We start from the raw sequence: 23619 nt of genomic DNA, 5'->3' as shown, positions 1-23619 counted from the left end.
GCACTTTGGGATTGCACTAGGGAATCTTATCTCTCTTGTGAAGAGACTTTGTAAAATAGCACTGGATCTACAGTACTTGTAGACATCGGAAGTCTGTTCCTATATAAATCCTACCATCTTGCACAGCCTGCCTATGTTCACTGATGGGAAAGTTGGCACACTGGTGATAAACCACATCCACAGAGCCACTAACGAAGAATTTATGTTATGCGTGACAATGTCTATTCCATTACTGAAGTCCACACTCTACAATTACCCAAATTAATAGTCACATGTTATGTATGTATAATATTGTATGATCACTTCCTAATAAACATATATCACCTATAATCTATTTTGGGATATAAACTGAATTAAATCTTGAAATACACAACTATAAAGTGGAAAATGCAAGATTTCTGGGATATTTTTTTCCAAATATGTGATTTAGTAAAAAGCAAACAAATACTAGCTGCATGCCTGATTCTTTGGTATATGAGGAATGAAGATTTCATCTTCAGCTTGTTGGATTTGGTAATGAGTTGCCCTGATAATGTGGCATGAATGTCAGAAACACAGCAAATCATCTAGCCCTCCCAAAACAATCCTTCCTAATAATGGTATTGACCTTGGACCAGCTTCCTGTGCAAATAAACCATAATGCCCTTGAACTTACGGTAAAGTTTTGCAGCTGGGGAATTCTGACTTTAGACATTCTGCTCTGTTAAACAAAAGGGTAACTGTGTATCTACTGCTATGTGTTGCATAGGACCTCAAAATAGAAAATAAAGGACCAACCCAATAGCACCAATTTCAGACACTACAAAAACTATATCATAATAGTCAAACATAGAGACATTTTGGCCAGTTAGATTCTCTCACCAAGTGATAAATTTACAAAAATAGGAGTTCTATTAAGGATCTGATGTTGCCCATAGCAACCAATCAGATTATATCTATTAACTTGTAGAATGTTCTAAATAAATAAGAAGTAGAATATGATTGGTTACGTCCATCTTAGTAAATTTACCACCAAGAGTGCTCTTGGTAGAGGAGAATGAAGGCAGAGAACTGTGGATGCAATACTGACACTGATGCTATAACAAAGCTCAGAATTCCTGTATAGCAGGGTTGGGGAACCTCAGGCCCGGAGGCCGCATGCGGCTCCCGTAGTCAGTCTGAGTGGCCCGCCCACCCGCCCGGGAGTGAAGTACAGGGGAATTCTTGCGAGAGGTTGGTAATTCTCGCAAGATTCCTCTTAATCAACAGTAGCCAGAGACTGTCGGTCCTATTCTGCAGCAGCACCCAGAGCGTGGGACGGCTGCAGCAGGACAAATTGTAAGAGAAATTTTTACATATGGCCCCGAAGGATTTTTCCCCATACGAACGGCCCTTGGCACAAAAAAGGTTCCCCACCCCTGCTGTATAGGCTGGGGGGATATTTAAAAAAACAACAACAATTAAGTGTGTGCCTGCCATCTCTCCAGGTAAACATAGAATTTGATGGCAGATAAGAACCACTTGGCCCATGGCCCACTTGGCCCATCTACTCTGCCCCTTTGAGGTATTCCTCATTTACATTTTTGGGACACTTTTTTACCGCATGAAACAGTACAAGGCTATATTTATAGAACAGCACACAGACTCAGGGGTAGATGTATGAAGCAGTGATAAGGGAGAAGAATTGAGCCAGAGGAGAAGTGGCCATGGCAGCCAATCAGCTGCTCTGTATAAATAATAATAATAAATAATATTATGCAAAGTATAGATGTTACTTCAGTGCTGATTGGTTGCCATAGGCCACTTCTCCTCTGGGTCACTTGTCCTCCCTTATCACTGCTTCATTCTGTACATCTACCCCTCACTCTCTAAAGTATCATTTTCCAGGCTCAGAGAATATAAACTAAAGTATGCTTAGCAGCCACATTCCTGTACAGATCTGATCACATTAAAAATATGTTTGCAAAATGGGCAAAACCATGTGCACTGCTGGTGGGGCAGATGTAACATGTGCAGAGAGAGTTACATTTTGGTGGGGTGTGTTGAAACTGAAATCTAAATTGCAGTGGAAAAATAATGCAGAAAGTATTTACCCTGCACAGAAACAAAATAACTCACCCAAATCTAACTCTCTCTGCACATGGTTTGACAACCTGCAGTGCACATGGTTTGACCATTTTGAAAACAAATTTGTACTGCAATCAGATCTGAATAAGGGCCTATATTCTGTATTTTGAATTAGGTACTAACATAACAAACATAACATAACAAATAAGCCAAATAAAGCATTTAAGCCTGTTCATTTCTAATATAGTTAAAAGATAATGCAATTGTATGTTCTCTACAGAAGCATAATTATTATTGCTGATGTGGTATAATTCTACATAGCAACTGAATCAAAATGTACCTCCTGTAATTAAAAATTTAAAAAATTCAAACTTATGGTAAAATTAGCTTTAGATACTATAGATTTTTATTTAAATAAAAATGTGGTTCAAATGTATGAAATGTGTCAAATCAAGAACTACAGAACTACATCTACAGTAACTAGCTTCACAAGACAATTTTTACTTTTACATTGAACTTTAGCTTGTAAGTTATGTATTTACATTGTTTCTGTGTAATAATTGGTACATTAGTATTTTAGTTGAATATAGTTGAATATATCGTTAATGTACAATATACAATAAATTGAAACTTTAAGGGGTAAATGTACTAAAATCGAATAGCCACTGTAGGTCGGGAATGCCATCAGAAATTCACTAAGCAAAAAAATTTGTCACAATTATGAATCATTAGACTATCGGCCAAACATGGCAAGTCTTTCAATATGCACCAGGAAACACAGAAATGTGCTATCATTTGTATAAGCAAAGTTGGACGATAATTTAGCTAAAAATATACTGTAAATGGCAAATAGAAGACCACCTTTTACCAACCGAGTTTGCAGAAGCATGCACGGATCAGTCAGAGCCATGCAGTGTTTCTATGTGTAAAAGTATAGAAAGGGTTAAAATATTAAAAAAAAATGGTGTGGGGTACCCCTTATTTGAACTGGTGCTGGTTTTAAAATACAGGGGTTCCCTGTATTTAAAGAACTAGCAGCATGCTCTTGTACCAGTCCTGTTTGCAAAAATACAGGGGACAATAGATGCAGGGGTCCCCTGTATTTTAAAAACAGCAGTGGGCTCCACTAGTACGGTAATGCTACAGCTGCAGGTACCAGTATAAATATGTAGCTCTCCAGTGGCATTACCTTACTAACTAGTGGAGTCATCCTAAATAGTCAGCCCTGGATGGGGTATCTGGGGGGAGTGGGGACACCAGACAGGTTTGCTCTAACCATAAAACTTAAGATTTCCACATACTGTATACTTATAATAAAGATGTCTTCATGCTCATGTATAGACTGAGTGACAGCTCAGCGGAGCTCAGCCAATCAGGCAAGCACTACTATGTGGCGCTTGCTGTTTGGCTGCTGGACTATCTAATTGACACCCGAGTACCCAATAGTTGGGGGGAAGAAAACCCGGTACTTGTGTAGTTTCACGGCGCCAGCATTGCTACTTTCGGGTTCTACGCTCGCCCCAACTATCTGAAATAAACTAACTTAACTCCATGCCAACATGGATAGTTAATACCCCCACTATCCATGTTGGCATGGAGTTGATTTTAGATAGCGTGGCGAGCGATAGCTAGCCACAGAGCCCGCAGCGGGGGCGAGCGAAGCGAGCCCCGCAAGAGGACTCAGACGCTGGCGCCGTGAAACTACACAAGTACCGAAAACCCATTTGAATATATGAGTTCTGTTCAGTTCGGACTAGGATGGGTAACTTGTTTTTTTTTTTTTTATTTTAACCCTGTAGATGCCTACATGGACAGAAGAGGACAGATCTACGCTGGATTTAGAAAAGTTTTTTTTTACAGGTACCCTATGGATTATTCAAATGTTTTTTGGGGAATATAGGTGAGAATATTTAAGTTTGAATGAATTGTGCATGCATGTTTATAAAAACTTAACTTTAAACTGTGTATGTGTCTTTATTGTATATTTGTGTGACTGTGGAACTACAAGTAGCAGCTGGTACTAATTTCCTGCATGCTGGTACTGGTGGTACCAGCATGCAGAGGAGGCTGTCTGGGCTTCGGCCCTGGTCCTTGGGTACCCTTGTGGGGGTACCCTTTTTTGGGGGGTGCCCACTCCTCCAGGGACCCCGGCCAGGCCTGACTAGTTGGACCCAATCGAAGAGCCAGGTGCTGGTTCTTTAAATACAGGGAAACACTACACAATTATTTTCCTGTATTTTTAGGACCAGCACTGGCTCAAAGAGCTTCATGGCCATGTTTGGCTGCCAGTAAACTCAGCAACCAAATACGAGTCACTTAACTATCAGAAAATACGAATCAAGATAACACAACAGTTTGCATTCTCGGACATTAAACAAACCCGATTTCGTTCATAATCAGCCAAGTTTTTAATCTTCAGAAACTGATGATCTTAGTAAATGTACCCCTAAGAGTGCCATCCACTTATATCAACATATTTATTACATTTGCATTTGATGGGTGACTAATATTCAAAAAATGTGTTCATCCTACAATGTCTATGGCTTTCTGAAAAGTTGGGTCTTACAAATTAGTTTTAGAGGACAGTGTCTAGATCACAAGTTGGATAATTCTTCCCTATAAAGGCAATTTTTGGCTGAAAATAATGCGGTCAACCATACTTTGAAAAGCACACTACAGTGTGTCATGAACATTTGGCCACAAGCACTTTCAACTTACTAAAGTAACAGGCACTGTCAGAAAGGGTGCGATGGTGGAAGTTTGTGTGTGTTTTTTTGCTGTTAGGTTTGAGATGAACATTGCCATGACATTATATGTAAAACTAGTTTTGCCATGGCAGAGGCTCACATAGGAACACATTTTAGGCAACATATTTAAGTTCTATTTTCTTTTCACTTTGCATAATGCCATTTGCACAGTTTTTTTTTAAATTAGCATTGCTCAGAATTTACAACCTGCCAATAAGGTTGGCATGATGAGAATCTATATATTGTATTATACAATGTGGTTGGGGTACAACTGGGATAACTTTGTAAAATTTTATTGACAGAGGATGCAAACTTTTGCCAGCAAATTCAAAATGAGAGAATATTTTACAGAAACGTGGTTGACATTTTTAATGTTGTGCATTGTGTAAATACATGTCCATTTAGATTTAAAGCTCTAAAGATCAAGAGAAAAATGATTCCCTACCGTAGTTTTCTCCAGACAATGAAGCAGGTGATAATGTTGTGTTGCAAATGTACATCCAGATTTGTTAAGAAAAATGAGTTCCTCTTCATTTGAACCCTGAAAATGAAAATATATACCTTTTTAATACTTTCCTCATAATTGTTTCTACTGTACATACAAAATACATTAAATTGACTAATATATATGTTTTATCACACTACATTAGACTGACCCTTTGTTCCAGCAAAGGTTGAACTTGATGGGCGCACGTCTTTATTCAGCTTTAACTACTATGTAACTATGGGGCAGATGTCTTAAGCCTTAACAAGAGATATATCCAAGGGTGATAAGGAGAGATAAACGTCCAGCAAATCACCTGCTAACTGCCATGTTCCTTCTTAAATGGACAAAACCATGTGCACTGCAGGTGGGGCAGATGTAACTTGTGCAGAGAGAATTAGATTTGTCTGGGGTTTTACTTCAAAGTGAGATCTATATTGCAGTGTAAAATTAAAGCAGCCAGTATTTACCCTGCACAGAAATAAAATAACTCAGCAGAATCTAATTCTCTCTGCACATTTGTAGCAAACCCTATTCATGTGTCACTAATTCATTTTACATTATACAGTCACAATAATTTCCAAATAATATCTGTGAACAGTTTGCTTTAACCACAATTGAACTGGGATTAGAAACCATGTGGAAAAGTAAAGTAACATTCTATAAATAAAATTAGCACATAAATAAAACCACTTTATATCATTGCAGGGTGCAGGGACATTACGAAAAAGGTTTTCTCCACAAACTGGAGAATTCAAGTACCTTGAAAAAAAGTCTGTGACACTAGCCATAAACTGGGGTACACTTTAAATGCATGCTCCATCCCAACTAGCTTAGTAGACCCCTTTGCTGCTGAGGAATTTTCTTACCCTATACTGAACCACACTTTTGCACTCATTTCAATAAAAAATCAATGTAAATTATTTAATTTTACAGTTCCAAATTAAGGGCCTTATTTTGGTTCATTCTTTCTGACAAAATCCTTCTTAGATGGGCAAAACCATGTGCACTGCAGGTGGGGCAGATGTAACATGTGCAGAGAGAATTAGATTTGGGTGGGGTTTTACTTCAAAGTGAGATCTATATTGCAGTGTAAAAATAAATCAGTCAGTATTTTTCCTGCACAGAAACAAAATTACTCACCCAAATCTAATTCTCTCTGCATATGTTACATCTGCCCCCCCTGCAGTGCACATGGTTTTGTCCATCTAAGAAGGATTTTGTCAGAAAGAATGAACCAAAATAAGGCCCTAAGTTATACTTTGTTTTCTTTTAGAAGATTTTTAGAAGATTTAGCATTTTCAGAAAATACCATTAGTCGTATTGCTCATTCTAACATATTAATTAAAATGTAACGGAAATAAACTAAAAAATAAGTTAATTATAAAAATATAATTTTTATTTTATTGTATAAAAACCAAAGATAAATATAGGCCGAGTCTCACATATTCAAATTATGAAATACAGATTTCTTTAGTACAGATCGAGTCTCCAGTATACGTAGAGCTCTTATCGGAAATATTCCAAATGCTGTGTTTTTTTTTTATATTTCGGATCCCCCCCCCCTTTTTCATACTCACCAAGTCCCCCGATGACCACGGCGGCCTTCAGGATCTTCTTCAATGGTCCCAGGAGTGCATTGCATGAGGGCACGAGTGTGCGGGCGCGCCGGGGTACGTCTCCGGTGCACCTGTGAACTTATGCAATGCACCCCTGTGTCTGCTGAAGAAAATTTTGAAGGCCGCCGTGGATGCCGGGGGATGCCGGGGGACACTGAGGGACCATCAGGGGGACCAGGAAAGTATGTTAAAAAAATATATTCCAAAACCCAGAAAAATCTCTTAACCAAGATGCTTGGGACCATGAGATTTCGGATAAGGGATACTCAACCTGTATTAGATAGTTACACCTTTGCTTTCTGATAGTTCAGTGTACACTATTTTTGTTTAATGCTTAAAATTATTAAAACATTTTTGTATAAAATTACTCTCTGGTATAGCAATACCCTCCTCCCTTTATGCACTTACAGCCCTCACTGAGGTCTCGTGTTTTGCTCTAAAAAGGAGAAAGATGGTTCCTCTTAGTAGAGACACACAGGCATTTGTGTACTTTTCAGATCAGTGTGGGATCTGGGAGGTTACAGTGCAATTGTTGGGCCCCTGTCTAAAATGTTGATGTGTGGCCTAGTTATGCACATTTCTGCCATTCCATTCTTCCATAATGAAAAATGAGTGCAAGACACAAAAGTAGGCATGCTATAGGACATCTCAAAAGTGCATTTACACTGCAGTTTTGTGTTCTTTCAAAGTACATTTATTATCATGGATTTACCCCTTCAGTGACTCAGTGCCGCACCACCTCCTCCCTCCTCCTCCCCCTCCCCTCTGGGTTTTCTATTGAAGTCCCCTGCGCCGGCTTATGACAAGCCGGCTGCCGGGGACAGCGACGTGGCGCAGGGGGTGCAGGTCCGGGCAGCCGCTGATTGACAGTGCAGCGGTGCTGCCCGGACCCAGGGAGGTAGTGGTGGATTTTTTTAAGGGAGCGCTTCCCATAAAAAACTTGCCCAGTGGGGAGTGCTCCAAAAAAAAAAAACACCACTGAAGGGGTTAAGGAGCATATTTATTAATTAACAAGTTTTAAGCCAGATAATTGTAATTTCTTGTTATGGAAATAAGAAAATAAGGTTCAGCCAAACATAATAAAAAAACACATGCAAGATGGCCCTGAAGGAGCCCATCCCTGAAGATAGCATTAGCTGTCAGGGCCAATTAATTTAGCAATTAAGCAGTCTTCATAGAAAGTTATGGGTGCTGTTTTTACAGACAAAAATGTTTAGTCTGCAGATATCTTCTGTACTTATCCTCTGGATATATCCCCTAATAAACTAAGGATATAATATTCACCCGTGCCTCCCGAAAACAGCATTTTTTCAGGATATTATACAAAAACTTTTTGATAAATATGATGCTGCAGAATATGATATAAATTGGTGAATCTCTCTCAATTCTATAACTTGCAGACCATTGCCAATATGTATATTAAATATAAATATAAAGTAATCTCTTTTTTCTCTTATTAGATATGTTAATTTGAAAAATGTTTTCCGGTAGACTTTTTTTTAAAGTATTAGCATTGTTATCCAAAAATTATTAGTGTCGTTGATCTGCTATTTACTTATTGTTTTCAAACTTCTTGTTGTTGTAATCATAATGATTCCATAATTAAATATATATTTTCATTAAGTCATACTCGAGCACAAACATATAAATGATTATTTGTGCCTAGACGAGATGGACCCATCTTGGCCACCAGTTGCTAGAAGACATTACTTATACAAACCAATGCAATCATTAAGTATAAACAACAACACCTGCAGTCACTTTGTACTATGGAATAATTCATAGAGAGTTTAAAGATGAGAATCCACTTATGTTGGCTATGACGAGGTGATCAGCCTGGCTACATGATCTACAGTATTGGCAGCCGCATATAGTCCAGTGTAGTATGCTCAGAATATTTGCACAATCCTTCTGATCCTCCCCTTTATCAGCTTCTTTTTTGTGTTTAATTAATCAGGTGTGGGGAGGGAAACATTATGTTGTGGTCCAAGGGATTTTCTGCCTGCATTATTTTCCTTGCCCATATTCTCTTTTACACTCCATTTTTTTATTTGGTTCAAGCCTCCAATAATTTTGTTGTTGTGCTGTGTTAGTCTTTATAATTTTGAAGTTCTTTCATCTCTGTTATCACCTTTGTCTCTTCTTCTGTATAACAGATTGTGGGTATAGATGAGGTCTGAGTCATGACTCCACCATCCATGGTACCTGGACTCAGCTGGAATATAATCAGGGTTGGACAAATGATACTGATGTGGTGGGTCTTTTATGTGTTGGTAAGATTCTAGCTTTTTGTTGTACACAAGCATGACAGAATCAGTTTAGTGTCAAGGAGTAGCTCAATCTCTGGGCCCTCAGATAATCAACACAAATTCAGGAATTGCTTTAAACACTGAAAGTGTTTTTTTGCAGTTCGGTTTTTATGGTTTAGGTGGGTCAATAATTATTGTATTGGTGATTTAGTTCATTGCTCTAACACATTTACTAACACTTACTGATACATTACAAACTAGTTGTTGGGTTATAGGTCTGGGATTAAAACAGATTAGCTGGGTCACAAGCAGTTTATTACTCTGTTTACCCATGACTTTCAGCAGTGTATACAATCTGATTGTTGGGCCACAGTACATTGCTGCATCCACCTGTATTTCTGCACTTTTTTCACGGTTTAATAAGTGCCATTTTACTGGAGCTTGGATTAAATGCCTCCTTTAATAAAACCCATTGTTCAGGTTTAGAGCTGCCAGTGGAACTGCTGAATCTGGTCACTCTGTTGAAGATATCCAAGTGTTGCATCACAGAACTTTTGCAGCTTATAAAAATATATTCATAGCTCCTTGCTGGATTGACCCAGAAAAATTGCTCACCAATATTAGAGGGGTATTGAAGGGATTGACCTAATTGTTTACCTCAAACAGAACCTTATTGGCTGTTGGAATTTCCAAGGTTGATAATTCCTCTTGTGCTCCCTTGCATCCCTTTACTTCCCCATAGGTTTTCAGAGCTGCGTACAGTTTTTTGTATTTTTATATACTGTACTATGTTGTTTACCCTTGTTTTACAGACTAATTTCATGAATGTTTAATACATCTGTTTTGAAGTTCAATATTTCACCTAAAGGTGTCTCAGTTCCCTTTGCCCACTAGGTTGGCTGCTCCTTTGGGTAATCATTGGTTAAGTTGATGGGTGTAAGGGTTTACAATGGGATGGCATCTTACCCTTCAATGTAGACACTGTAGAATAATGGGTTCATCCTATTTAATAGTTTTTCATATAGGGAAGTTACCTTGGTAAAGTCATTGGGGCGGCCATAATCTCTGCAGTAAGAATGACTCGGTAGAGTTCAGTGTCCCATTTAGATTTTTTTGGTCCAAAATTTTTTAATGTCAGGTCTATAGATGTCACTGCAGTGCAGCCATGGTTTATCGATGGAAAGTTAATGCTTATGTGGTCAAGTATACAATTAGCCTAACTATGACATTAATGAACCCCTTCTTGGTTTATGATGACGTGCCTTTTCTGCCCAGATGGTGCATCTTTTAGTGATTCCGTAGACTATTTTCTATGGTTCTTTGATTGCTACAATAGGGGTGATCTTTCCATTCTCTCAGCAGTGAGATGTGGTTCAATGAACCCAGCTTTGGCAGGAATGCACTGCTTCTATGTGGCCAGTGAGTTGTAACTCATATTTGTGGTGCACCTCGCTTATGCTAAAGTGGGGACCTGGGCTTATCCTTAGAAGTTTTTGCCCAGTATAACTAAGCCCAAATCAGTTTGACTACGGCAGAGAGGAAATCCTTTCTTGGCCACCTATACAATTTTAATTCATAATATATTAAATAAAAGCCATAGCCTGCTTAATTTACATTCCATGCATTCAAGTTTTTATCTTAGGTAAGGTACATAGGTTGTAGTATGCTATGTTCATTTATGACCTTACTTAGACTGTAGGCATCTTTCTGATCTGAGTGAGAATTAGAACGTGAAGATAATTATTTACACATCAGAACATTATAGGAGACCCTACTTAGCTGTAATCATACAGGAGTTCCATGGATAACTTGAATGGACATGAAAATATTGATGCTTTACGTAGAAACCCAATGGTGTCGGGGCTGTACAGGTGCAAGACCCATTCTGCACATGAGCACAATTGGTTTTTTGATATTGCACACTGCCCCATAAGCTGCAGCATCATCTACATGCTGTAGCATTTGGGCAGACCAGCAAAGGTGTGTGTGTGTGTGTGTGTGTGTGTGTGTGTGGGGGGGGCAGTACTCAATACCATTCTTCAGGACGGGATATATTATTCCTGTTTTATAGGCTTAATGAGACTGGGGCCTGTGTAGCAGTGTGCCCTGATGGTTATAATGGCAGAAAAGAACCGCTATTGATTTTTACTTTTTTCCTTGTTCAGATGATTATAAAGGGTGATTTTCATGTACATTTTCAGGCAGTATTTGCCTGAGGAGAATCATCCACACTCACTTATTCTCAGCTGCAAGAAGGGGTCAACAAGTATATCCCATTTGCAGGTGGGTTTACACTTGCTTATCAAATAAAACTGCTAGCTTTAATGGTCTTAGTAACCAGAAATGCAATTTACACTAGACACATACTATATATCCCAGTTGCTAATCTAAAATACTGCCTTAGGTAATCAATTATAGATGTTTAGAACTCTTTCAGTTACTTCTGCATTCACTAATTCCATTGTACGCAGAATAAACACTGCAATGTCCTTCAGGCAGAGACCATTTGGGTTTGCTGTAGGAAATTGGTTTATTCTCTTCTATATTTGCACTCTGTAAACAGCAGAAATGAAGAAAGATAAAACTGAACTTCACCTGAACAGTCTCATTTAACAAGCCATTGCGCTTGCTTTGTAAGAAGGCATTAGCACTTCCACTTTTTGCCACCCGGATTCTTGCAAGTCTTGCTTTCTGTAAAATAAAAAAATAATATAAGTACAGACATATCCAAATATATATTTATCTTTAAATGATGTTATGTCATTATGTATGTTTTTATCAATTTATGATGTCCGCATACAAATACGTAGTTGCGTAAAGCTTATCCGAATGCTGTGAGCATTCGGATAAGCTCTTAGAGGTTGTTCTTTCCCACCTATATCAAAACAGTGGATACACTGACATGCAGGGAAATGAATGATACAGAAACACCAAGGGAATTATTCATTTAAAATAAAAACAACAAAAAATTACGACAAAATGTTTACCTATTTTATTCAAATACAGCCAAATAAACCTGATTCTTCCGATGTGGTCAGAGGTCACATTAAAAAAGGGATTATAATCTATAATGTATTAAAAACAAATCAGCACAACTATATGTGAGAAGTCCCATAGTCAGTTAGTGCATTTCCAAACAAGCTTCCTCATGAAGGCAAATGAATATTTAAAGAAAATCTGACAAAAGGTTAATTAAAGACAGGATACAGATATATGATTTCAAAGACTTTAATTACCCCACAGAGCACTGTCTTGTCTATCATACATAGTGAGAATACAGCGCAACTGTGAAATAGGCTAATGACTACAATTGATCATTAATAATAGCACTTTGATGGCTTATGGCAACTCTTGCAGAGTTACACTTTCCCTGACAGATACAGGAGAAATTGTCCATTGAACAAATGTCGGGACTCCCAAAAATAACTATGTTAGAGCCCTATTTTTGTCACATCTTCGTCCACTCTTAATGTAAAGGCTTATTTACATACTTCTTTATATTAATAGCTACAGTATTTTTGTCTTATCTTGTAGTGGAATAGATTCTACAGTATATTAATCTGTTTTGTTTTGAATATTGCTGATAGTACGGCCCCTCATAAAAGAAAAATTGAGGATGATGATAATGAGAGGGCCAAAAGAGAACCATTGACTCACATAAAACATCTCCTTTAGCTTACCATAAAGAGAGACCGTCAGAGGAAGAGTCTATGGTCTGATAAAACTAAAATTGAAATTGTATGCCGCAATGCTAGGCAATCTTTGGCATGAGCCAAACCTGTCATCATCCCGAGTATTCTATCCCTATTATGACTCATGATGGAAGGACATAATGCTACTGGGATGTTCTTGAATTCAGGGACTTGGAATTTTGTTATAACTGCTCAGAATGGTTCAAACATGAAATTAAAAAATCTTGGTGGAAAACTTCAGCCTGAAAGAACGCAAGGATACCATCAGGACAACAACCCAAAGCACACAGCAAAAGGTGCCTTGGATTGTCTTCAACAAAAAAATATATATATATATAAGAAATGACTAAAACTAATGTTCACCAATGGTCCTCATCCAACCTGATGGAGGTCAAACACTTGCAAATAAAAATGGGTGAAAATGTCAGCATCCAGATGTGTAAAGCTGGTAAAGACTTACCCAAACAGACTCAATGCTGTAAATGCAACTAACATTTCTTCTACCACGTATACAAAGGGAGCTTATATGATCAATTAGTGTCTGGTTTTTTTCATTTGAAATTACTTAAAAATAATGTTTATAGCTTTTTTGACTTGATATTACAAAATATGTTATGTTAGTTATAAAAAAAATTTAATTTTTATTTGAATGGAATAAAATGTATGTGAATATAGTTTATACGTATTGTATGCAGTATGTGTTTACGGATGGATGCTTAGTATAAATATTTAAATTTGTGATAAAATCATTATAATAATAATGTAATATTAATATTGGATTCTACAAAGGATTACTCCACCAAAATTGAATTGCATAATACTGAACTCTGCTAATCTGGGATCTGACTTTCTCCCTGATTGAACATGTCCCCCAAAAGTTTGCTCAGCACTGAAACCCTCTCTATTATTGAGTTAATGTTTTTTTTTTAACCAACATTGGGGTTATCCGTACCCCTTATAACAGCATTGCTCCAGACATCGGGCTGAACATAGGAATGTCACCATCAGTGACAGATTAACAGCCCCAGACGTCCACATAAAAATTGGACCATCATCATGGCAACATGATGATCAATAGATACCAGCTGGCCACATGGTTGGCCATAATCATAAGTATTAAAATTGCATTTCTATTTTACACATTTCCTTTTTTTTTGTATTTCTATATATTTAGGGATATATTGGGACTTATAGTGTAGGGGCTCTACAAGCCTATATGAAATTGGCCTCACCCCATCCACTTCTCTTAATAGGCCCTTAAACATTTTCAGCTCCAGGCCCATTCGGCCATTAAATCCAGCCCTGGTCACGTTCCAGCATTTAGTATTACCGTATAATGTACTAAACTCTTCATATATATGGTTTTCAGATTTTAATGTAACTTAACTTTAATTTGAAGAAAAATGTGAAGGAAAGTATGCTAACGTACTATACATACCCTTCATTGACTGCAACTCCTATTAGTTACAAAATGTACATTTTACATGTCAAGAAGCAACTAGCTGCTAATTACGTAGTATGGGTAATGCAGAAATCACGTCAATTACAAGCTGCAATAGAGGAAATGTGAGGTTTTATTTCTCAGGCCTCATTCCTATAGTGAAATAAATTATTATAGCAACATTAATTAGAAGTATATTCTCTTGAAATGTCAGCCAATTTTTTTTTTTCATGGAGTCCAATTTCTTCGCTGTTTCTTATATGTCTTTCTCTTAAAAGAGAGAATTAACTGCTAGCACTTTGACATCTGGTTTTTTAGAAAGGCAAATTGATTTGTTCATAAATTACTCCCTAGACGCTCATATGGCTGATGTATCAGCACAGCAGTGGAGATCCTAGTTAAAAGTGGGAAAGTAATTGTTCACAGTATTCCTGTGGCAGCTTGTGTCTCTCTACCTTGCCACTGTGGTGAAACATTCATTGACTTAGACTAAAATCAGATATCAACACTGAAGTAGAGTCAATAACACTGAAGCCCAAATGCCTAATCATGAAAGACTTATTTTTATAGATCTCCACGTTGGTGACTAAGAACTTTTTAAACTACTTTAATAAAAGTCATTGATTGTTTTACAGAAAATACTTTTAACTCTAAATACTAGGACGGTTTATGATGAACAGGTCTGAAATGTGTTAACTGTTGCAATGTATGTTTAAAGAAGGATTGTGTTAAAAACGATTAATTTGGGATCACTTTGTGTGATTCTAATTTCTTAGCAATCTCTAAGCTACTGTACCTTGTACTGTAGCTTTGCTGGTTGTGTCAGTGTGGCCTTGAAGACTATTGATACTGATTATAATTATCAATGCCTTTTGGGTTGGACGGAGCGATCTAATAAGGCAAACAATATTGAGGTTTGGGAAATTAAGTCTGACAATTAAATGTTTGGGTCCCAGAAATTGTACTGACCTGATAGGCCTGGTTGGTGATTGTCAGCAATGTTAAAAAAGAGTTACACATTTATGTTAGATAGATTAAGGTCGTATATATTTACTTGTTTGACATAAAATAAGAACATTCATGTGACATAAATGTTGTCTAAAACCTGCATTTAAAATAGTTAATTTTTTACACTGGCTACTGTACATATTCAGCTTTGCCTTACACAATAGTACTCTGTGGTGGCTAGATTTAACATTGTCCTGATTTCAGCTAATGTATGTATTAAACAATAATGATTAAATCAACTGTGCTTATGCGCTAGTATACACAAATCCTATCCTGTGTGTGTCTGCTGAGTCCTGAACATGACAATCTTTGCATTACAGTACTGTACTTCCGTGTGAGGCCAACTGTGGCACTTTTCCTGCTGAAAGATTGATTAAAGCACTTAGATTACATTTTGCAGTCAATGCATCCTTCTCAATACACTCTGTTTCTACACCCAGTATGCTTTGCTGCTAAGTGAATACACATTTTACATATACTTTGTTAATATTTTTTTTGTTTTTAAATAGAAAATAAGGTATAGATATATATATATATATATATATATATGTAAGTAATTCTTTTTTTTCTATTACCTTTTGTGCTCTGCGTTTGTCTGCTCGTTGATTCTGGTGGTAGATCCGGCTAAAGTTGGAAACGATTACAGGAACTGGTAATGCAATGACCAACACACCACTCAAAGAACAAATGGAACCGAAAATCTTTCCAGCTATTGTCTTTGGAACCATATCGCCATACCTGCAGAAACCAAGACAACAAATGTAATTAGCATTCAAATGACATCAAAGTACAATTTAAATACTTTAAATAAATGAAGCAAAACAACATTTATTTTATAATACAGTTCATTAATATCTAAAATGAAGCAGAATACAACATCAAAGCATGTTTTTAGTAAAATAACTGGAACATTTTTGTATGTATTGGGTCTGGATTCATAAAGTACAAAAGAAAAGGCTGTGCCAAGTTTCCCATTTGGAAAAAGTTGATAGACATATTCAGTAGTAAAAGGAATACGCATTTTGCTTAGATCTTTACAGTGTCATAAGATCCAACTTTATTAAGCAGGTGTAAACAGGCTCTACAAGTCTCGCATTAAGGGAAGTCCAATAGAAAAAAAAGCTTGGTATAAGTAGCACTATAGTCAAGGATTTCAATGATAAATTGTTCCTGATGCAGATAATGCTCTATTTGCAACCTGAGCACTCCCAGTTTCTGGTTGATGGGTCAACTGTATCTAGTTGAAAGTCAATAATAGGTCATCACCATATGGTCGACAAGCACAAGGTTGACATAGAGAAAAGGTCAACACAAGAAAAAGGTCTACATGGCAGTGATCGACACATGAAAATGTCGAGTTCTCCTAGGTAGGCAAGTTAACAGAAGGATAAATCTCATGAAACTCTAAAGGTGCCCATACACGTTGCGATAAGTGTATCGCACAGTACAAAAAGTATGTGCTGCACATACTTTTTGTACTGCCTGCGGATCATATCGTACGCAAAACGCATGTGTTGCGATGCGATCCGCCCTAACGCGTCGCATTGCACACTGTTATCGCAATGTGTCTGGACTCCTTAAGATAATACTGTATAACTGTTTAGATCCAACCACACATTGTTCCCAACGTACTGTTTTCATTGGTTTTACTTTATTATTAAGGCTTATGTGTGGATGAACTGGTGAGCCACATTATCCAGGAAAAGTCTGATACCATTAATTTGGAAGAGAATGTAGCACTTCCGAAATGGGAAATGTATCAAATTTGCTGTTTATTCACTGAAGTACATTATTGGATGCCCTCTGCAACTCCCAAACCATGGATTCCTCTAGAGAGCTCTGTGCAGGGAACTTTCCCATAACATATTTGCTATGGTTGCTTAAAACATTAGCATATTTTCCTCATCTACCTTTAAGGCTATGATTCATACCTTTAGGGGGATATTCACAAAAGTGGGGGTTTCAGAAGGGTATATATTACTTTTAGCTAATATCTTCTAGAAGATGCTAGATCTATGTTAAGGAGAAACTAACTGTTATGACAACATCTTCATTTTTGAAAACCCACATACGCATTATGGGAGGGATAGCAAAACTTCTAAAGCCTAATCTTACATTATGCATTTAATATCAATTTTGTATGAAAAAAATCCTGGGAGCTCATGATCCTAACTGCCAGTTTTCATACACCATCTGTAACATGGCCGCTAGGAGCTAGTTGGCTTTATACTTTATCTATATTTATTTTATCTTTCTCCAATGCAACAGACAATAATTAAAGAAACATCTTTATTAACAGGTTAAAATGTTTTAACCACACAAATAACAAAGGTCAGAACTGGGTGACTCTGTGGTGTGAAAGCGACAACTTGAAAAACCTTGGTCCAGCAACCTGGGTTAAAGGATCGGACCTGGGTTTTTGGTTAGTGTAAACGGGTAACCTGGGTCCAGTGACCTGGGTATTATTTACACTATAGAGAGGAGGCAGTATCAGCTCCAAGTGCTGCCTCCTCCCCCATCCCCGATGACATGCTGCTGCTCTGCCCCAGTGTGGCTTCCTGGGACGGACCCGTGTTCAAATCCTGGGAGTGACCCGGCATTTTTTATATGAAATGGGTATTAATTTCCCCCACATAACAGACATGGGAGCATATATATTAAGCATGGTGAAGTGTTAAAGTAGATGTGATAATGCACCAGAAAACAGCTCCTAACTGTCAAGTTACAACATGTGTTTGAAAATTACAGTTTGGAGCTTAGTGACTGCATTGTCACATTCCACTTTATAACCACTTTATTACTTTACCAGACTTAATACACCTGCCCCATGGTTCTGTCACAGAGCTTACCAGACGCTATCACAGATACATGTTTGGTCATATGCTCATTGCTGCAAAGGAAGCTACTGTATAATACAATTAAGGAAACAACACACAGCTCCATGATTTCCTCAGTATTTGCTGATGTGCACAGTAGGACTGACATGGAAACAAAGGGTTGCCCATACTTTACATCCCCCGCCTCTACCTTGATTACACACTATTATGGGGTTTAGCTGCATTAATACATTGCAAAGATGGGGAACAATACATGACCATGGAATGTCCTTATTGCATGCTTTCTATAGTCTATAAAGCTACTTGTGATTGAAAAATGACACCTTCAGCCAGCTTATGTTTGATGTATAAAAAGGTGCGATTGTGTGTTCTGAATGTATTTATTTTCTCTTCAAATCCTTCCCATTTTCCTCTTTTCCACTTTTTATGTTTTGAAATAAATGCAAATATTAAAAAGAGCAATGTATAATACCGGTTTGTCAGCACAATGAGCAGGAATTATTTTATTTTTTATAGTAATTACAATTGCAATATAAATACATAAGACTATAGACAGAAAAACTTCACCTCTTTCTGTATGCTTTGCTTTTAGTCACATCATGTATTGCTGTTGTTGCAAATTGCTTGATTAATTAATAAATTGGTTAATTAATTACACTTTTAAAAATTGCACTCTAGAACATGTAGTGTTGCAATGACGTATGCCAAGTAAGGGTCTAGTTTTACAAGTTCACGATTCAAAACAATAGGGCTATTTATTGAATCAGTAAAAACCCTAGTATATATCATCCTTGCATCATCATCATTGCAACATATATATGGGGTGACTACCTCTGTCTAGCACATGTGCAATTAGAACACGCTTTTTGAAACACAAAATACATGCAGTAGATAGTTAAAAGTCTGGGTGATGGGATATAGGGCTTGACTCAGACTTGATTGTTCATCTACAAAGTTACAGATGACAGCAAGTGGTTAGCCACCGCCAAGACAGAGTGGAAATCCGCCGTGTGTAATTCTGCGAGGGAAATTGGGAAAATGTCACTCTTCGGTATCCTGTCACACATCCGTATGCAAATCACTCAACATCGTATAATTCTCCCAGTCTGGGCAAATGTAACACTTATGCGACTTTTCTGAGGGAGAAGGCATATAAAAATTCCCTTAAGCTGGACCTTCCCGGGTGGCAGGGATGCATTTGATATATCGCATGCAATCCCATTCCCAGCTGCCGGGAGGTTGTCGCATCAGATTGGATCAGATGTCAAACACATCCGATTTGGCCGCTTTTCACTCGATTTCTTGGCCTCATCAGTTGGAATCAGGTGAAAAGTGGCCAAATCGGACAAGTGTATGGCTATCTTAAGTCTGACCTTTCCAAAGCTCTGTGACCGAGAGACTGATTGAGGGTAGCGTTGGTGTCACACACCCTCCCTTAAATCGCCTTTGCATGCCTGAGTTTTTTCTGACACAACCAGAAACGGCCAGGTTACCACCACCATTCAAAATGTCGATCATGTTAAATATGTTGATATATATATAACACTTTGACATTCCAAATGCTGACACAGATGAAATGTCAAACACATGAATACCATGAGTACTATTGAGCTGATGTATATTTATGAATATTCAGTTACTTTTAGTCATATTTCCTAGGCAAGCATATATAATGTATAAGAGGAAATAAGATATTAAATGTTGAGAAAGCTTATATGAAATGTGTAGTTGAAATAATTATATATATATATATATATATATATATATATATATAAAAAGATAAATATGAATAAAACTCCCCATCTTTATATAAGAAAGAGGAACGGTCAATTCAGCCTTGACTCACTGACTCACTACTACTTGTGTCAGTTGTGATCATTATTGCCAGTCTGCCGTCGTGCAGCATGAAAATCTTGTGAGTGACCTCTATTGCCTATTATCTATATATATATATATATATATATATATATATATATATATAAAAAAGATAAATATGAATAAAACTCCCCATCTTTATATAAGAAAGAGGAACGGTCAATTCAGCCTTTTACAATACAGCCAAACTACCATATCTGTGGTCAATTTATCAAATAATTTATGAATCCACACCATGGTACTGACTGACTATACATTTTGACCTGTTGGATTCTAATCTGATGCAAAGATACAGGAGGTGGTGGTCGCATATTCATGCCAGTATGTGCCATACTGCTGATAAACCAAGCTGTTGACAGGATCACAGTGTGTGAACCAGCGGCAGTTGATCGATGAAGGCTGAATGAGTTTAAAGTGAGGGAAATATACAGTCTGATGTTCATTTATCTATTTATGCTGATTGCTGAGCAAGTCGTACTTGATTTACTTTTGCAATAAGCTAAAAATAACTTAAAAACCAATGGATAAAATATACAGGTACCTACTGCACTTCTTGTTAAGTATTTGACTGAGACAGTCTGATTGAGAAATGAAAAATACAGTATATTGTGTAATGGGACTTTGAATAGACAAAATGCTGCAAAATAATCTTGTAATGCTCATGGATCTGCAGGACGCATATATATTACTGTATGTTTCAGAAAGTAAAAAATGCCCACCAGATGGCATAAAGCACCATTAGAGACAAGTCTTATATGAGAATGCAGATACACACAGATTGCTTATTACAGCTACACTCATACTGAGACTTTGTTGATGATATTGAATTTTTATTTAAATTTAAGTTCTTAGAACCATATTTTGGATTTATTACAAACAATTCACAGCATCTAATGAAGCTTAAAGTTAGTATTACTCTCTCTCTTTTTTTCTGTCAGTAAACACTTTGGCTAAGGATTTTAAAATGAAATTATTTATGGACATTTCTCAACAACGTTAGTGATATAGAGGGGAATTCAAATGTTGAGCACCCATCCTAGCACCCGCGCGTGTGTGCCGGCGGTATTAAAATATTACTGACGATGGGCGCGCACACATCTTTTCAGCTCATTAGGTTAACAATGGAAAGGTCGACAGTCAAAAGGTCAGAGGGAGAATATAATAGTGTGCCAAGCACAGCAAGGCACCGAGCCCTAAGCATAGCGAGCCCAGCAAGCAAAGCGAGGGGAACCGGTGCATTCTTTTGGTGTCCACGTCTACTGTGTCGACATTCGGGTCAAAAATTTGTTGACCCATACCCACACTGCAGAAATCCAGATTCTCAGTTTAGCAATGCAGCAGCTGTATAATCCTCAGCTGTTGTTCCGAGTACCAATGCATTGCCACCACATGCACAGTCAGGTCCTAGCAGCCAAAAACACAGAAAATACAAGTACCGAACTTCAATGGAGCATGGCAGGACTGTCTTTTTTATCGCTTCTGGCAAGGCAGGTAAGTATTTGTGAATTTCTACTTTTAACAACTATATAATGCATCAATATCATGAGATATATAGTGAAAACAGGCGCGTAAATGAATAGATCCTATATTCTTAAGAAAATATTAAAGGTAAAATCCTCTGGACCAACCATGCACGGTCTATGGACCTTGATCTCATTCTAAAGATGGTGTTTATTCCAGGTTCCTCTTTCTTTTCCATGGAAAGGAGGCTTCCGAAGAGTAATCTGATATATGTGACATACAGTAAGGAACTAGGAAGACCTGGCTTCAGTAAGTATACCTGCTACTGAAGAAGATGTGTTACCATTAGCGATAAATAAGTATCCACCGCGAAGATGGAGGTGGATACATAAACAGTACCCAGTCAGAGTCCACATGGATGGTAAAGTATAAAACATTTTTTTTATGTGTTGGCCCACCTTTTACTTGCATCATCCTTTCGTCAGTGTGGACCATGTGCATGTCGACACAGATATTGTCAAACTTTCATCCAGATCCCAATGGAAAGTTTTCTATAAACATGTTTTTGATCTACGCTATGATTCTGATTCTTTGTGTCCATACTATTCTAGTGAAGACACAACATGTATTTGTGAAATAAGGTGTTTCGGGGTGTGGTGACAATGCAATTGCACGTAACCACCCTGATTTGTGGGAGTATCATAGGAGTGTTGTGGGCATGTATCAAAGTCTCTGCAATTATGAGTAATGTGTACAGGGAAGAGAAGCTTGCGTCTGATATATCTTTCTGGGTGGCATGGATTTTCTCTTGCACATGCACTGATCCTCCCAATTAGATGAATGAATACTAGCATATACTAATAGATCTGAGTGCAATTACAGTCAATTTGTGTATGATTTAGAATCAGACCCTATTTGACAAAATGTACCTTAAATAGTGTGTGCCTATCTGATTCATTAAATAGTGTGTGCCTATCTGATTCATTAAATAGTGTGTGCCTATCTGATTCATTAAATAGTGTGTGCCTATCTGATTCATTATTTCTAGCAGTGTAACAAACTTCATGCATTCTGAGCAGGAGAACTTGCTTGCTTATCTATTTTCTTTTGCTCTAAATATGCATGCTTTGCGAAAAAGTAGTCAGAATGTAAGTTCTCAGGAGCAGGGCCCTCTTCCCTCATGTGCTTTTCCTTCTCTTACTTAAACCATCTTTGACAGCACCAAATCCCGCTGTTTTCTGCCACGCTGATAACTATGTCAGTGCCATCTGCTAATGCAGCTATGGTTATGTATCCTGTCGTTGTCCTCTATTGTATTCAACTGTAGGTCACTGTTTTGTTTATTAATATACTCTGTAATTTGGTGCTGCAGATCCTTTGTGGCGCTGTATAAATATAAGACAATAATAATACACTTTTTTGCTTTGCATTTTTGTAATACAAGCATTAAAAAAGGTGCATTGCTCAAAGTGCAAAATAACATTAGAACTATATAGCCAATGCGATATTAGCTATTTGTATTGTTCATCAACATTATTAAGTTAGTAATTTACTTAGTAAATCACAGTCATTTTCACATATCACACATGGAATTTATGCACAAAAGAAATGCAAAATGTCTCACATGAGTTACAATAACCTTGTTTTTACAACAAATATATTTTTACCTTGTTTGGCAACAAATATATGTTGATACGTTGGTAATGCGTGTCACTGATTTCTAGTTAGAAACTACATAAACATGCACAGCAATTACAGTAAGCCAACTGTGAACTATCATTAGCAGTTATATGGTAATATCTATTTTCATAGAGGGCACTGCATTCTGAAAAGTGACTCATCATAGTCTAGCCAAGGCTCCAACACAGTACCCTTCTTGCTGCTGCTGGCATGTTTGCTATGGAAACCTAATTGGCCTTATGATTGAAACCATATTTTAAGGACAGTTACCCTTTAATCACTGGTTCAGTATTTACAAACTGAAAAATATGTGTTTGTGCATTTTATTGCTATATGACTTGTACAACAGCAATTAATTGCCTGACATGCATAGAACACAGAAAACTTAGACAAACAATGTTATTTTACATTACATTGGAATAAGCAGATTGTAATACATACTGGACCTTATTCTGGTTTGTACACTCCCCTGTGTGTTCC

The 23619-nt window shown here is 37.4% G+C and overlaps 1 protein-coding gene across 1 annotated transcript in view; it reads right to left on the bottom strand.

The window, feature by feature from the left end:
- KCND2 (potassium voltage-gated channel subfamily D member 2) overlaps positions 1-23619 on the bottom strand; it is a 371801-nt gene that overhangs the window by 23060 nt on the left and 325122 nt on the right. Inside the window, exons 2-4 of the mRNA XM_083182817.1 lie at positions 15862-16024; positions 11741-11836; positions 5239-5334 (exon numbers count right to left, since the gene is read on the bottom strand). Coding sequence (XP_083038943.1) covers positions 5239-5334; positions 11741-11836; positions 15862-16024 — 355 coding nt within the window. The remainder of the gene's footprint in view (positions 1-5238; positions 5335-11740; positions 11837-15861; positions 16025-23619) is intronic.

This window comes from Crinia signifera, chromosome 4 (genome assembly GCF_055691185.1).
Source record: "Crinia signifera chromosome 4, ASM5569118v1, whole genome shotgun sequence".
Taxonomy (NCBI): Eukaryota; Metazoa; Chordata; class Amphibia; order Anura; family Myobatrachidae; genus Crinia; species Crinia signifera.
Note: the sequence above shows the minus strand (reverse complement) of the source record. Positions and strands in the feature narration are given on the sequence as shown.